Raw genomic sequence first — 17,310 nt, forward strand, 5'->3', positions numbered from 1 at the left:
AGATGATTCTGAACAATATAATTTGGGGCAAAATAAGGCAAATCACAGCACAAGAGCAACAAGTCAGGAGGAGTTAAGATGACAGATGAGTGAGGGGACCCTGGACTTGTCCCTCAAACTCGGCTAGATCAACATCAAACCGTTGTGAACACCTAGGAAATCGATCTGAGGATTCACACAATGATCTGCATAGTTTGAGGGAGAGAACGCAGCAGGTGCATGGTGCTGAGAGGTGAACTGGGGGGCGAGAAGAGCCAGGGTACCTCGGGGGGGGGGGAGTCGTTTTTGCCAAGAGGAGAAAGGGGGAGAGAGCAGCACCTTGAGTTTTTGCAGAAAAGCACTTCCCGCCGAAAGCAGCTAGAGAGAAAGAATGAAAACATGCTCTGGGGACTGGACAAGAATATGTTCCCCAGAACCATTGATGGGGGAAAAAGGAGAGGGTTTCAATACCACCAGGTTTTTAGAAACAACAGTGTGCCAAGTGTGACGTTTCAGAGGTCAGCACCTCGGAAATAAAGCTTTAAAAAAAACCATTAATAATAGTAGGAGGCTTTAATACCCCACTCACAGCAATGGACAGATCATCTAAGCAGAAACTCAACAAGGAAACAATGGCTTTGAATGACACTCTGGACAAGATGGACTTAACAAATATATTCAGAACATTTCATCGTAAAACAGCAGAATATACATTCTTTTCGAGGGCACATGGAACATTCTCCAGTACAGATCACACACTGGGTGACAAATCAGCCCTCAACAAGTACAAAAAGATGGCGATTTTACCATACATATTTTCAGATCACGACAATGTGAAACTTGAAGTCAACCACAAGAAAAAGGTTGGAAAGCACTCAAACACATGGAGGTTAAAGAACATCCCACTAAAGAATGAATGGGTTAACCAGGAAATTAAAGAAGAAATTTAAAAAATACATGGAAGAAAATGAAAATGAAAACACAATAGTCCAAAACCTGTGTGATGTAGCAAAGGCAGTCCTAAGAGGGAAGTATATTGCAATCCAGGCCTATCTCAAGAAGCTAGAAAGGTCCAAAATATACAACCTAAACTTACAGCTAAAGGAGATAGAAAAGGAATGGCAAATAAAGCCAAAAGCCAGCAGAAAAAGGGAACTAATAAAGATTAGAGCAGAAATAAATGACACACAAACAAACAAAAAACAGTAGAACAGATCAATGAAACTAAGAGCTGGTTCTTTGAAAGAATTAACAAAATTGGTAAACCACTAGCCAGACTTATCAAAAAGAAAAGAGAAAGGATCCAAATAGATAAAATCACAAATGAAAGAGGAGAGATGACCACCAACACCACAGAAATACAATCATAAGAGAATACTACGAAAATTTATATGCCAACCAACTGAGCAATCAGGAAGAAATGGACAAATTCCTAGAAACTCACAAACCATCAAAACTGAAACAGGAAGAAATACAAAATTTGAACAGACCCATAGCCAGCAAAGAAATTGAAAAGGAAAACTTTGAAACTCATTCTATGAAGTCAGCATTGCCTTGGGGATTCCAAAACCAAGGACCTCACTAAAAAGAATTACAGGCCAGTATCCCTGATGAACATGAATGCAAAAGTTCTCAACAATATATTAGCAAACCAAAGTCAGTACATTAAAAGAATTATTCACCATGAGCAAGTGGAATTTATTCCTTGGCTACAGCACTGGTTCAATATTTGCCAATCAATCAATGTGATACATGACTATAATAAAAGAAAGGATAAGAACCATATGATCCCATCAATAGTTGCAGAAAGAGCATTTGACAAAATACAGCATCCATTCCTGATAAAAATCCTCAAAAAGGAGGGATAGATGGACCTCAAGATCATAAAAACCATATACAAAAGACCCACAGCTAATCTCCTTAATGGGATAAAACTGAGAGCCTTTCCCCTATGGTCAGGAATAAGACAAGGATGTCCACTCTCACCATTACTATTTAACATAGTACTGGAAGTCTTAGCCTCAGCAATCTGACAACAAAAAGAAAAAGCATGCTAATCAGCATGGAAAAAGTCAAACTCACTATTTGCAGATGACATGATACTCTGTGTGGAAAACCCAAGAGACTCCACCAAAAAGGTGCTAGAATTAACATATAAGTTCAGCAAAGTCACAGGATATAAAATCAGTGTGCAGAAATCTCTTGCATTTCTCACCAATAATGAAGCAGCAGAAAAAGTAATCAAGGAATTGATCCTATTTGCAATTGCACCAAAAACAATAAGATACCTACAAATAAACCTAACTAAAGCAGTAGAAGATATAGAGGCACCTGGGTGGCTCAGTTGGTTAAGTGTCCGTGGTTCAGTCAGTTAAGTATCCATCTTCGGCTAAGGTCACGATCTCACTGTTCATGGGTTCAAGCCCCACATCGGTCTCTGTGCTGACAGCTCAGCGCCTGGAGCCTGCTTTGGATTCTGTGTCTCCCTCTCTCTCTGCCCCTCCCCCGCTCATGCTATGTCTTTGTGTCTCAAAAATAAATAGATATTAAAAAAAATTTTTTTAATAAAAATAAAACATTAAATAAAAACAGAAGTAAAAGATCTATACTCTGAAAACTATAGAAAGCATATGAAAGAAATTGAAGTGGACACAAAGAAATGGAAACGCATTTCATGCGCATGGATTGGAAGAACAAGCATTGTTAAAATGTCTATACTACCCAAAGCAATCTGTGTATTTAATGCAGTTCCCATTAAAATACCACCAGTATTTTTTGCAGAGCTAGAACTCACAATCCTAAAATTCGTATGGAACCACAAAAGATCCTAGATAGCCAAAGCAATCCTGAAAAAGAAAAGCTGGAGGCATCACGATTCTTGATTTCAAGCTGTATTACAAAGCTGTAGTCATCAAGACAGTATGGTACTGGCATAAAAACAGACACATAAATCAGTGGAACAGAAGAGAAAACCCAGAAATGGACCCACAACTATATGGTCAACTCATCTTTGACAAAGCAGGAAAGAATATCCAGTGAAAAATAGACAATATTTTCAGCAAATAGTGTTGGGAAAACTTGACAGCAACATGCAGAATGAACTGGACCACTTTCTTACATCATATACAAAAATAAATTCAAAATGGATGAAAGCCCTAAATGTAAGGCAGGAAACCATCAAAATCCTAGAGAAGGACACAGGCAGCAACCTGTGTTGCTTTGACCTCAGCTGGGGCACCTTCTCACTAGACAACATTGCTGAAGGCAGGGGAAACAAAAGCAAACATGAACTATTGGGACTTCATCAAGATAAAAACTTCCACACAGCGAAGGAAACAATTAGCAAAACCAAAACCAAAAGGCACCCTACAGGATGAGAGAAGATACTTGCAAATGAGGTATCTGATAAAGTGTTAGTATCCAAAATCTATGAAGAATGTCTCAAACTCAACACCCAAAAAACTAACAACCTAGTTAAGAAATGGGCAGAAGACATGAATAGACATTTTTCAAAGGGGACATCCAGATGGCTAACAGACATGAAATAATATTCAACATCACTCATCATCAAGGAAATACAAATCAAAACCACAATGAGATACCATCTCACACCGGTCAGAATACCTAAATTACCAACACAAGAAACAACACATGTTGGCAAGGATGCGGAGAAAGGGAAACACTCTTGCACCGCTGGTGGGAATGCAAACTGGTGTGGCCACTGTGAAAAACAGTATGACGATTCCTCAAGAAACTAAAAATAAAACTACCCTACAATCCAGCAATTGCACTATTAGGTGTTCACCCAAAGGATACAAAAATATAGATTTGAAGGTGTACATGCACCCTGATGTTTATAGCAGCATTATCTATAATAACCAAACTATGGAGAGAGCCCAAGTGTCCATCAACTGATGAATGAATAAAGAAGATGGGTGTATATATTCAATGGAATCAAAGAGAATTAACTCTTGCCATTTGCAATGATGTGGATGGAACTAGAATGTATTATGCTAAGTGAAATAAGTCAATCAGAGAAAGATAAACAGCATATGATTTCAGTCGTATGTGGAATTTAAGAAACAAAACATGAACATATGGGAAGGTGGAGGGGAGAGAAGAGAGGGAAACAAATCACCAGAGACCCTTAAATATGGAGAACAAACTGAGGGCTGATGGAGGGGAGGTGGGTGGGGGATGGGCTAGATGGGTGATGAGTATTAAGGAGGGCACTTGTGATGAGCACTGGGTGCTATATGTAAGTGATGAATCATTGAATTCTACCCCAGGAAACTACATTGCACTGTAAATGAATCAAAATTTAAATTTAAAAAATAATAAAAATTCAAAACAAAAATCAGGTCAGTTTTACTTATTTGAAGTTCAGAAACAGGTAAAACAAGCAATATGATATACATGTATACTCATGTGCTATAATTATGCAGACACAAAGCCCATGTAATCGGTCACCTCTGTGGGCAAGGAAAGGAAGTGCAATCCCCAGAGAGGCATGGAGATGGGAGCTCTGGGAAGCTCCTAAAATAGTGATAATGTGCACATTTCTCAGTCTAAGTCATTACATAGACATTAGCTTCATTATAATTAATTGCAATATGTATATATGCTCTATATGTTTTTTGTGTTAATTTAAAAATTAAAATTTAAGAATAAAATATTAATAAGAGTGCCTGGTGGGCAACTCTTGGTTTTGGCTCAGGTCATGATCTCGAGCTTCATGGGATTGAGCCCCACATTGGGCTCCACGCTGACAGTGTGGAGCCTGCTTGGGATTCTCTCTCTCCCTCTCTCTCTGCATCTCCCCTGCTCATGCACAAGTTCTCTCTCTCTCTCTCTCAAAAATAAATAAACTTTAATAATAATATATTAATAAAAAGCAGGGAGCTACAACCCCAGCAGCAATATATAACTAAGGCTGTAAGATGTCCAATTATGAAGATCAAGAGTAAAAAACTCAGGTCAGTTTTTTTAGAGGGTTTTTTCCTATTAGATACTTCGACATACTTAAATGCTTCACATAAAGGATTCTGCTTGAAGGTGTTTTTTTTTTCTTTTGCCCAGACCCTTGCTTTTATATGGACCAAAGCTTAAGCACTGAAAAGGCAAGAGTTGACGAATTATTCAACTTTTATGCCTTAATAGCTAAATAAACATCTCTTCTTTCCTGAGATACTCAAAGAATCAAATTTACCTTTTGTTTTACAAAAGAAGAGGGGCACCTGGGTGGCTCAGTCAGTTGAGTGTCGACTCGGCTTAGGCCATGATCTCATGGTTCATGGGTTCCAGCCCCACATCAAACTCTGCACTGACAGCACTGAGCCTGCTTGGGATTTTCTCTCTCTCTCTCTTTCTGCCCCTCCCTCGTTCATGCCCTGGTTCACTCTCTCTTGATTGCTCTCTCTCGCTCTCTCAAAATAAATAAATAAACTTTAAAAAGTAATAAAAGTACTGTATTTTTTAAAAAGGAAGAAAAAAAAGACAAGAAAACCCAGCATTTGAAGGAAGATTGTTATAGAATAGTCAAAGTATTAGGAATTTCTTTTTATCAACATTAATTTTATGTAATTGTTTGTCATCAAATTACTTCTATTTCCTAACCTAATACAAGGCTAAAGACTGTTTCTGGTGACCAAAGAAGAAAGTCTGTTCCCCACATTGAGTATTTGACACCAGAACTTAACATTTGATTCTTCTCTGTCAGCATACGTAACTGAATTATTTTTGTGTCATGGTATGATTATTTCAGATGTACAAGAAACCATTTGCAAAAATCCATCCATCAAAAATACCTTACGAATAATACCATTTCTGGTAAGTACTTTAAGAAGCTCTTATTTTTCTCATTTTAGGAAATGTCATGATTTTGTGTGTAAGAATCCTGTATTGAAATTAATTTTTCTTGATAATTGGCTTTTAGGGAGTTTTTCTCGCAGTCAACTTTCAATGATGAGACGTTTTGTTAGAATCAGCAAATATCCTTTCATTTAAAACAATAAAAATATATAGGACGCCTGGGTGGCTCAATCACTTAGGTATCCGACTTCAGCTCAGGTCATGATTTCAAGAGTTCTAGCCCCACGTAGAGCTCTGGAGCCTGCTTTGGATTCTGTGTCTCCCTCTCTCTGCCTTCTCCTACTTGCACTTACTCTCTTTCTCTGTCTCTCTCAAAAATAAATAAACATTTTTAAAAAATTTAAAAAAAAATCAAAATATAAAGTTTTTTCCATCCACAGTATTTCATCATCCATGGGAACAGAAACTGGTATCATTGCACTACTGATATGTAGTATATGGGTATGTAGCCTAACCGGAAAATTGTTGGTTATTTTACCATGGTAATGATCCCACCCTTGCCCATCTCCCTTTTGTGTTTTCAAAGTTCAAAACTAGACATCATTATTTGGAATTTTGTTTTGGTTTTTTGCCTTGACACTGGATTCTGGTAAAGATACACATATAAGTGGCAATTTAGTGCATTAAGGAATTTTCAGTCTCACAGGGAGAAAGAACACACATGGATAGTGTATACAAATTACCATAATATGAATTAAGACTATGTGAGGCACCTGGACTCTTACTATCCTCAACTTAGGTGTTCGACAAAGAAATGCATTGTTAGAGGGGCGCCTGGGCGGCTCAGTCTGTTAAGCGTCCAACTTTGGTTCAGGTCATGATCTCCCAGTTCGTGGGTTCGAGTCCCGCATCAAGCCCTTTGCTGACAGCTCAGAGCCTGGAGCCTGCTTCAGATTCTGTGTCTCCCTTCTGTTTACCCCTCCACCATTCACACTCTGTCTCTTTCTCTCTCAAAAATAAATAAACATTAAAATTTTTTCTAAAAAAAAATGTTTTCTTAGAGAATTCATTGGATGCTTGCTCAATTGTTTTTCATCACATACCCTCAGTTCTGTAATCTTGACAGGAAAAAGTACGACGACACAAGTATACTTCATTTCTTATTATTTGCTCTTACATAAACAAAGTTACACATTTCCTGCCCACGTTTTAGATTTTTGCTGTGTCCTGAGTGTGGTAGTAAAGAAGAAGAAGGAGGCTGCCCCTGCCTTCATGAAGCTTCTTATTTCAGTCTCTGCAAATGGTTCTCAGAAACGGCCTTTTTGGTGTGGCATTGTTGATGCAGTGACGATTGTACAGGAGTCTTTTGCCAACTGTCACTTTGACTCCTGATCTATTTTCTTCTATAATTTCTATAATTCTCAAAAATTATATATCTCTCTGGAAAATTCACGAGAGTGAAGTTTATATATTAATCCACCATGCTGCACCCCCCACATGTGTGTTTTATTACTGTTTTTTGTGTTTCCCCCCATTCTGTCACTCCTTGTGTTTTCTTCTCCCACAGTGTTTGGTGGTGTTGCTTTGAGTTTTTCCTCTTAGGAAAAGAAATGGACTGGCATATTCACTCCTGTTGAGATACTTGGCTTGAATTTTAAAAGATAATTTTTCATTTTTAAAAATTATTTTTTGAAAAAATTTAATGTTTATTCTTTGAGAAGGAGAGAGAGAGCACAAGCAGGGGAAGGGCAGAGAGAGGGAGACATGGAATCCGAAGCAGGCTCCAGGCTCTGAGCTATCAGCACAGAGCCCAATGTGGGGCTCAAACTCATGAACCATGAGATCATGACCTGAGCCAAAGTCAGAGGCTTAACTGACTGAGCCACCCAGGTGCCCCTCACTTCTAAAAATTATTTTAAAAGACTTAAAACCATTTAAATCATTTAAAAACAATTTCTGGGAAGAAGTATAGTGAATTTCTAAAAGTGGGATTTTAGACACTTGTAACATGAGCAAAAGAAATAATTTTGAGCAGGATCTCTCAGGTGGCAGGCAGTCAGCTTCCACCACTCAGAGCAAGTGCTGTTGTAAGATTTCAGAGGAACAAAATTTGGCCCATCCCTTCCTGTATCCCTTCACTGATTAGTCATAATCATCTTAATGGTACTGGCATCTATCCTCTAGTGTATCTGTGAGGGCTTCTAGAGAGAAGAACCAGTGTAAAGTATTTAGAACAGTGCCTATAACACAACACATGCTAGACACCATTGGGTTGCATTATCATTAGTGCCACTATTGTGATCATCTTATCCATTTACATCGTCTCAAAAAAAAGGTTGCATCGTTTCAAAAAAAGATTACATTCCTGAAACTACTTAAGTGAAATGCACATGCAAAGCATAACTTCCTTGTAAATAATAGGAATCATAACAATTTGTAACAATTCATAGTCCCACCTACCTCTCTTTTTACACTATGAATCTTCCTTCCAGCCAAACAAATTTAATGCGTTGTCCTTCAAGTCTGAAGTATTCTGTATGCTGTCATGTTTTTCTCATTGTTTGTTCATGTTCACCCCAGCTCGAAACTGCACCAGCTGTACTTTTGCTCTACCTTCCTAATCCAACCTATCTAAGCACCAACTTAATGTCACTTCCCCCATGAATCTCTTCATGACCAATCCAGCTTATGATGACCACATTCTCCTCTGAACTTAATTACTGTAGTACCACTGGTTTTATACTTCTACTCCATAGGTATTTTTGTGGGTTGTCTTTTTACATGAGTGATCTTCTTTGGAACTATATTCTTGAGGCTGTTTTTCCATTTACCTGTCTACTTCATAGAAACTAGCACATACTACATACTTGAAAATATTGGTTGAGACTTTATGATTTTTTTTATACCTGGTTTTTAAATATATGATGTACCTTTTTCAGGCTACAATAAAATGAGGTGATGTATTTGAACTGGAAACGTTTTTAATATTCTGAAGCAAGATTTTATGCCCCATAAAATACCACTATTTTCTTGCAAAGCCCCTTGGTGAATGCTAAATGTCAATTAATACTCTTTAATGGCACCCAAATTTTGTTGAGATATATTTAGAAACAAGAATGGAAGCACACTTAAGGATTCCTACCACTGAAAAGTACTGTCCCAAATTATTTCACACACATTATCTTGTTTAATATTCTAAGTGAAGGACATCAAGGAATTTTCTCAAGTCTCACAAATATTCAGTGGCAGAGCCAAGATTCAGTTTCCCAAGTTTCCCCCCAAAACTCTTCTACCTCTTTTAATTCTTACTTCAGTTGATGACACCATCCTCCAGACTTCCCAGACAGAAATGTGTATCTCATCCAGGCTTCTCCTTCTCCCATGCCCACAGGCAATATGTCCTCCTGATAATACACCTCAAATCCATCCACTATCTTCATTCCTACTGTTAGTGCCTTTGTTTAAGAATTTATCATGTTTCAGGCGGCAAGGATGGATGAAGCAGAGCAGCGAATCAGCGATATAGAGGACAGACTTATGGAGAATAATGAAGCAGAAAAAAAAGAGGGAGACCAAAGCAAAAAAAAAGAGCATGATATAAGAATCAGAGAACTCAGTGACTGATTGAAAAGGAATATCATCAGAACCATAGGGGTCCCAGAAGATAAAAAGAGAGAAAAAGGGGTAGAAGGTTTATAGGAGCAAACCATAGTGAAAAACTTTCTTAACCTAGGGAAAGACGCAGACATCAAAATCCAAGAAGCACAGAGAATTCCCATTAGATTCAACAAAAACCGGTCATCAACAAGGCATATCATAATCATATTCACAAAATACTCAGGCAAGGAAACAATCATGAAAGCGGCAAGGGGGAAAACGTCCTTAACCTACAAGGGAAGACATATCAGGTTTGCAGCACACCTATCCACAGAAACTTGGCAGGCCAGAAAGGAGTGGCAGGATATATTCAATGTGCTGAATAGGAAGAATATGCAGCCAAGAAATTTTTATCCAGCAAGGCTTTCATTCAAAATACAAGGAGAGATACAAAGTTTCCCAGGCAAACAAAAATTAGAGCAGGTTCATGACCACTAAACCAGCCCTGCAAGAAATTTTAAGGGGGACTCTCTGAAGGGAGAAAAGACAGAAAAAAAAAAAAAAAAAAAACAAAACCCAAAGCAACAAATACCGAAAGGACCAAAGAGCACCACCATAAACTCCAACTCTACAAGTAACATAATGGCAATAAATTCATACCTTTCAGTACTCACTCTAAATGTCAATGGACTAAACACTCCAATCAAAAGACATAGAGTAACAGAATGGATAAGAAAACAAGATCCGTCTATATGCTATTTATAAGAGACCTATTTTAGACCTAAAGACACCTTCAGATTGAAAGTAAAGGGGTGGAGAACCATCTATTATGGTAATGGTCGCCAAAGAAAGCTGGAGTAGCCATACTTATATCAGACAATCTAGATTTTAAAATAAAGACTGTAACAAGAGATGAAGAAGGGCTTTATATCATAACTAAGGAGTCTATCCACCAAAAAGATCTAACACTTGTAAACATTTATGCTCCAAACGTGGGACACCCAAATATATAAATCAATCACAAACATAAAGAAACTCATTGAGGGGCGCCTGGGTGGCGCAGTCGGTTAAGCGTCCGACTTCAGCCAGGTCACGATCTCGCGGTCCGTGGGTTCGAGCCCCGCGTCAGGCTCTGGGCTGATGGCTCGGAGCCTGGAGCCTGTTTCCGATTCTGTGTCTCCCCCTCTCTCTGCCCCTCCCCCGTTCATGCTCTGTCTCTCTCTGTCCCAAAAATAAAAATAAAAAACGTTGAAGAAAAAAAAAAAATTAAAAAAAAAAAAATAAAAAAAAAAAAAAAGAAACTCATTGATAATAATACCATAATAGTAGGGTACTTCAACACCCCACTTAGAGCAATGGACAGGTTATCTAAATAGAAAATCAACAAGGAAACAATTGTTTTGAATGATACACTGGACCAGATGGATTTAACAAATATATACAGAACGTTTCATCCTAAAGCAGCAGAATACACATTCTTCTCCAGTGCACAAGGAAGATATCTAGAATATCTGGACACTGGGACACAAATCAGCCCTCAACAAGTACAAAAAGATGGATCATACCATGCATATTTTCAGACCACAATGCTATGAAACTCGAAATCAACCACAAGAAAAAATTTGGAAAAATAACAAATACTTGGAGACTAAAGAACATCCTACTAAGGAATGAATGGGCTAACCAAGAAGTTAAAGAGGAAATCAAAAAGTACATGGAAGCCAATGAAAATGACAACACCAAAACCTCTGGGACGCAGCAAAGGCAGTCATAAGAGAGAAGTGTATAGCAATCCAGTCTTTCCTAAAGAAGGAGGAAAGGTCCCAGATACACAACCTAACCTTACACCCTAAAGAGCTGGAAGAAGAACAGCAAATAAAACCCAAAACCAACAGAAGACAGGAAATAGTGAAGATTAGAGCAGAAATCAATGCTATCGAAACCAAAAAAAAAAAAAAAAAAAAAAAAATCAGTGGGAAAGATCAGTGAAACTAGGAGCTGGTTCTTTGAAAGAATTGACAAAATTGATAAACACCTAGCCATTTTGATCAAAAAGATAAAGGAAAGGACCCAAATAAAATCACAAATGAAAGAGGGGAGATCACAACCAACACAGCAGAAATAAAAACAATAAGAGAATATTATTAGCAATTATACACTAATAAAATGGGCAATCTGGAAGAAATGGACAGACTCCTAGAAACATGTAAACTACCAAAATTGAAACAAGAATAAATAGAAAATGTGAACAGGCCCATAGCCAGTAGAGGAATCGAATTAGTAATCAAAATCTCCCAAAAAACAAGAGTCCAGGGCTGGATGCCATTCCAGGGGAACTCTACCAAACATTTAAGAAAGAGTTAACACCTATTCTCTTGAAGCTGCTCCAAAAAATAGAAATGGAAGGAAAACTTCCAAATTCCTTCTTCAAGGCCAGCATTTCATTACCCTGATTCCAAAACAGGACAAAGACCCCAATAAAAAAGAGAACTATAGACGAATTTCCCTGATGAACATGGATGCAAAAATCCTCAACAAGATACTAGCTGACCAGATTCAACAATACATTAAAAGAATTATTCACCACAATCAAGTGGGATTTACACCTGAGATGCAGGGCTGGTTCAATATCCGCAAAACAATCACTGTGATACATCAATAAAAGAAAGGATAAGAACCACAAGATTCTCTCAATAGATGCAGAGAAAGCATTTGACAAAATACAACATCCTTTCTTGATAAAAGCCCTCAAGAAAGTAGGGATAGAAAGATCATACCTCAAGATCATAAAAGTCATATATTAAAGACACATCACTAATATCATCCTCAATAGGGAAAAACCGAGAGCTTTCCCCCTAAGGTCAGGAACAAGACAGGGATGTCCTCTCTCGCCACTGTTATTCGACATAGTATTGGAAGTCCTAGCCTCAGCAATCAGACAACACAAAGGAATAAAAGGCATCCAGATCAGCCAGGAGGAGGTCAAACTTTCACTCTTCACAGACGACATGATACTCTATATGGAAAACCCAAAAGATTCCGCCAAAAAACTGCTACAACTGATCCATGAATTCAGCAAACTCACAGGATATAAAATCAATGCACAGAAATAAATTGCATTCCTATACACCAATAATGAAGCAACGGAAAGAGAAATCAAGGAATTAATGCCATTTAGAATTGCAGCAAGAACCATAAAATACCTAGGGATAAACCTAACCAAAGAGGTGAACATCTACACACTGAAAACTATATAAAGCTTATGAAAGAAATTGAAAAAGACAAAAAATTGAAAAATATTCCATGCTTCTGGGTTGGAAGAACAAATATTGTTAAAATGTTGATGCTACCCAAAGCAATCTACGTATTCAATGCACTCTGTATCAAAATAATACCAGCATTCTTCACGGAGCTAGAACAATCAGTCCTAAAATTTGTATGGAAAAAAATTGTACAGAAAAGACCCCGAATAGCCAAAGCAATCTTGAAAAGGAAAACCAAAGCTGGAGGCATCACAATCCTGGACTTCAAGATGTATTACGAAGCTGTAATCATCCAGACAGTATAATATTGGCACAAAAACAGACACTCAGATAAATGGAACAGAATAGAGAACCCAGAAATGGACCCACAAACATATGGCCAACTAATCTTTGACAAAGCAGGGAAGAATATCCAATGAAAAATAGACAATCTCTTCAGCAAATAGTGTCGAGAAAACAGGACGGTGAAGTTCAGAATGAACCTGGACCACTTTCTTACACCATACACAAAAAGAAACTCAAGATGGATGAAAGACCTAAACATAACACAGAAAGCCATCAAAACTCTAGAGAAGAAAGGAGGCAAAAACCTCTTTGACCTTGGCTAGAGCAACTTCTTAACACATCTCCAGAGACAAGGGAAACAAAAGCAAAAATGAACTATTGGGACCTCATCAAGATAAAAACCTTCTGCACAGTGAAGGAAGCAATCAGCAAAACTAAAAGGCAACCAATGAAATAGGAGAAGATATGTGCAAACGACATATCATATAAAGGGTTAGTATCCAAAATCTTTAAAACTGATCAAACTTAACACCCGAAAAACAAATAATCCAGTAAACAAATGGACAAAAGACATGAATAGACACTTCTCCAAAGAAGACATCCAGATGGCCAACCGACACATGAAAAAATGTTCAACTTCACTCATCATCAGGGAAATACAAATTAAAACCACAATGTGATACTACCTCACACCTGTCAGAATGGTTAACATTAACAACTCAGGCAACAACAGATGTTGGCAAGGATGTAGAGAAAGAGGATCTCTTTTGCACTCCTGGTGGGAATGCAAACTGGTACAGCCACTCTGGAAAACAGTATGGAGGTTCCTCAAAAAATTAAAAATAGAACTACCCTATGACCCAGAAATTGCACTACTAGGTATTTATCCAAGGGATACAGGTGTGCTGTTTCAAGGAGACACACACCCCAACGTTAATAGCAGCACTATCAACAATAACCAAAGTATGGAAAGAGCCGCCCAGATGTCCATCGATGGATGAACGGATAAAGATGTGATATATATATACAATGGAGTATTACTCGGCAATCAAAAAGAATGAAATCTTGCCATTTGCAACTACGTGGGTGGAACTAGAGGGTATTATGCTAAGCAAAATTAGTCAAAGAAAGACAAGTATCATATGACTCAATTCATATGAGGACTTTAAGTTACAAATCAGATGAACATAAGGGAAGGGAAGCAATCATATAAAAACAGGAAGGGATGCAAAACATAAGAGACTTGTAAATATGGAGAGCAAACAGGGTTACTGGAGGGGTTGTGGGAGGGGGGATGGGCTAAATGGGTAAGGGGCGTTCAGGAATCGACTTCTGAAATATTGTTGCACTATATACCAGCTAACTTGGATGTAAATTTTAAAAAATTAATTAATTAAAAATTGGTTTCTATAAATAAAAACATCGAGTAAACATTAAATTTATTCTATAAATAAAAAACATTTTTAAAAAAAGAAGAAGAAGAATGTGTCATGTCTCACCTGAAGAGATGTGATCTGTCCAGGGTATCTTTCACACCATCAGCCCAGAGTAATCTTTGTAAACCGAGAATATGAACATATCACTCTCCTGTGTCAGCACTTACCTGTCACCTAAAAGATGAATTAAAACTCCAGAGAACTGCATTCACGACCTTCCCATCTGCATCTCTGGTTGCTCCCCAGCTTGTAAGTTATATACATTTGAGCGACAGGTAGGTCTCCCTGGAGCTCCCTGTCCTTCCAGGGCCCACACTGCCTTCCCCTCATCCCCTGCCTCACAGGACTTGTCCTCTTACATACTTCTCTTCTACTCATTCTTTCAGGCTTCATTTCACTGCCATTCCCTCTAGGAAGGCTTATTCAGCCCAAGTTTTATCCTGTCAAAGTTTAGAACTTCCTCTTTTTGGCAACTATAGCAGCCTGATTTTTTTCTTTTCATAGAAGTTATCATACTGGTCTCCTTTTTTTCTTTCCTTTTCTTTTTTTAATTTTTTTTTAATGTTTAATTTTGAGACAGAGAGAGCACAAGCAGGGGAGGGGCAGAGAGAGAGGGAGACACAGAATCTGAAGCAATCTCCAGGCTCTGAGCCATCAGCACAGAGCCCGATACAGAGCTGGGACTCACGAACCGTGAGATCATGACCTGAGCTGAAGTCGGCGCTTAACCAACTGAGCCCCCTGGGTGCCCTCTTTTTCTTCATTGAACAGATATTGCCTGGGTTTTCACTGTGTCAGACACACAGTGCCTGTGTGTGAGGGCTGGGACTAGAAAGAGGAAAACGCTTTCCTGCCTTCAAGTCTCTTGCGTTCTAATAGAGACGACATGCAAACACTGTCCTCTCAGAGGCTTGTCCCAGGGCGTCCTGAAGACACCAGCCATGGCTTTTCAGTGTAAAAACTATGACTCTTAGAAGCAGAATTTTTATTTTGGAATATTTACTTTTTTTAAATAAATTTTATGAATTTATGAATTTAATGAATTTTTACCTAATGCCCTCTCAAGCAACTTCTTTAACCCAATATATGTTGTTAAACTACACCTAGGGTGTTATATGAGTTGCTGGAGCTTCCCTTAGAAAATAAAATTGCTCAATTGTGACTATTTACACACCAGATTATGATAAAAGGCACCTGCTAATCACCTTTTCCAATAGCAAAGGGTGAAGATTATGAATTATTATCATTGGTATGATGCTTTATGTGAAGTGGTACTCATTATGTTGAGGTTGATGTATATGTAGCACTTGAGAATTTGAATTATGAATTTAGTGTTATTAACATCCATAATCTGTAAGGAGATCCACCTGTGAATCTGCCTATGAATACTACAGTAAAATAGTGTTCTGAAATTATGTTACAGAACAGCCAGCCAAGGACCAGTCTATCTCCTGATGTTGGATCCAGAGTGCAGAGAAAATACTGATGAAGAATAACAGTAACTATTAAATGGAATCATTATTTTTGATAATCTCCTGTAAATATAGCCTAGATTTCTGCATTTGTTAATAATTTAAAATACTATAACCATAAAATAAAGGTAAATCATAACATGGGTAATGGAGATAAATTGACTAGTTTACATTTATGCTACAAGTTTATTATGTATTTTATTGATACATTTTTAGTGAATGGAAATGCTTCATTGTTTTTAATGGGCATGCTTCTGAAAATAAATTCATTATATTTAAAAATACAACAGGATATTTTGTTATTAAAATTATGTATTAGCTGTAGTTGTGAAGCTTTGTTTTTCTAAAATTCCTAATAAATTCTATTAAATTTTGGTACAGTGGTGTAAAAAGTTGATGATTTTTTTTAAGTCTATTTATTTATTTTGAGAGAGAGAGTGGGGGAGGGGCAGAGAGAGAGAGCAAAAGAGAGAATCCCAAGCAGGTTCCAAGCTGTCAGCATAGAGCCGATGTGGGGCTTGAACCCACCAACTGTGAGATCATGACCTGAGCTGAAATCAAGAGTCAGATGCTTAACCGACTAAGCCACCCAGGCATCCCTAAAAAGTTTATGATCAGTCAGTAATATCCCACATATATAGTAAAGCTATTTGTTTAAGACTTTGAAGGATCTTTGTACTTTGGAGTTGTTGCCAAGGGATGTTAAGAAAACCAAAAGAGGGGCAAGGATCTCTCTCTGACACTCTCTCTCTGCCCCTCCCCCGACTCGTGCTCACGCGCTCTCTCTGAAAATAAATAAATATTTAAATAAAGAAACAAGAAAACCAGAGAAACCCCTTGTATGATCATGAAACTTCATATGATTATCAAAGTTTTTTCATAGAATTATGATAATCGCATATGTCTTTTTATTTTCAATCAACCTTTCTACTTCAGGCTCTCTTCTGGATTGCTTCAGGCTGAGTTTCTGACCTCTCACACTAGTAAGGCTGACAGCCTGGCATTTGTAGAGCATGGTGAGATGGCCAGAGTGAAAATCTCTCGTACCAGGCCTGTCTTACAGGTCCTCAGAACTTTGCCCTTGGCCCCTGGAGAGAATGTGCGCAAGGTTCCGCCCCCTGAGGCCTCCTGCCCAGCTGGCGGCCTGTTTGCCACCTTTCCCTCAGGGCACCGGTTCCCCCAACCAGCACCGCACCCTGGGCTCAGCATGCCTTTCCTGTCCCACTACCATCCACCAGAGTCCCCTCAAACACTGCTGAGGTTGACTTCCTCGAGTGCTTCCTAAGAATCCTCTCTACTACCGCTGGTATAAATTATGTGCCTCCCTGACTGTAGTTATTTGTGTGGACGTACCTCTCTTGTGGATAGAGAGCTCCTGACAGTTAGAGGTGGTCATTCGCATCGGTGGCCTTAGGAATTAAAGCAGGGACCCAGAGGCAAATCAACATAATGAACGTAGGGGAAAAT

General features: G+C 38.3%; 1 protein-coding gene across 4 annotated transcripts in view; it reads left to right on the forward strand.

The window, feature by feature from the left end:
* Positions 1-16,119, forward strand: part of CEP126 (centrosomal protein 126) — a 102,742-nt gene extending 86,623 nt beyond the window's left edge. For 3 of the 4 annotated variants that reach the window (XM_030333245.1, XM_030333242.1, XM_030333243.1), the window contains 2 exons: positions 5,744-5,808; positions 15,795-16,119. In XM_030333245.1, the coding sequence (XP_030189105.1) occupies positions 5,744-5,808; positions 15,795-15,857 (128 nt within the window). In that variant the 3' untranslated portion in view covers positions 15,858-16,119. The remainder of the gene's footprint in view (positions 1-5,743; positions 5,809-15,794) is intronic. The other variant, XM_030333244.1, reaches the window with a different exon arrangement.
* The last annotated feature ends 1,191 nt before the right edge of the window (positions 16,120-17,310 follow it).

Source organism: Lynx canadensis, chromosome D1 (assembly GCF_007474595.2).
Source record: "Lynx canadensis isolate LIC74 chromosome D1, mLynCan4.pri.v2, whole genome shotgun sequence".
Classification (NCBI taxonomy): Eukaryota; Metazoa; Chordata; class Mammalia; order Carnivora; family Felidae; genus Lynx; species Lynx canadensis.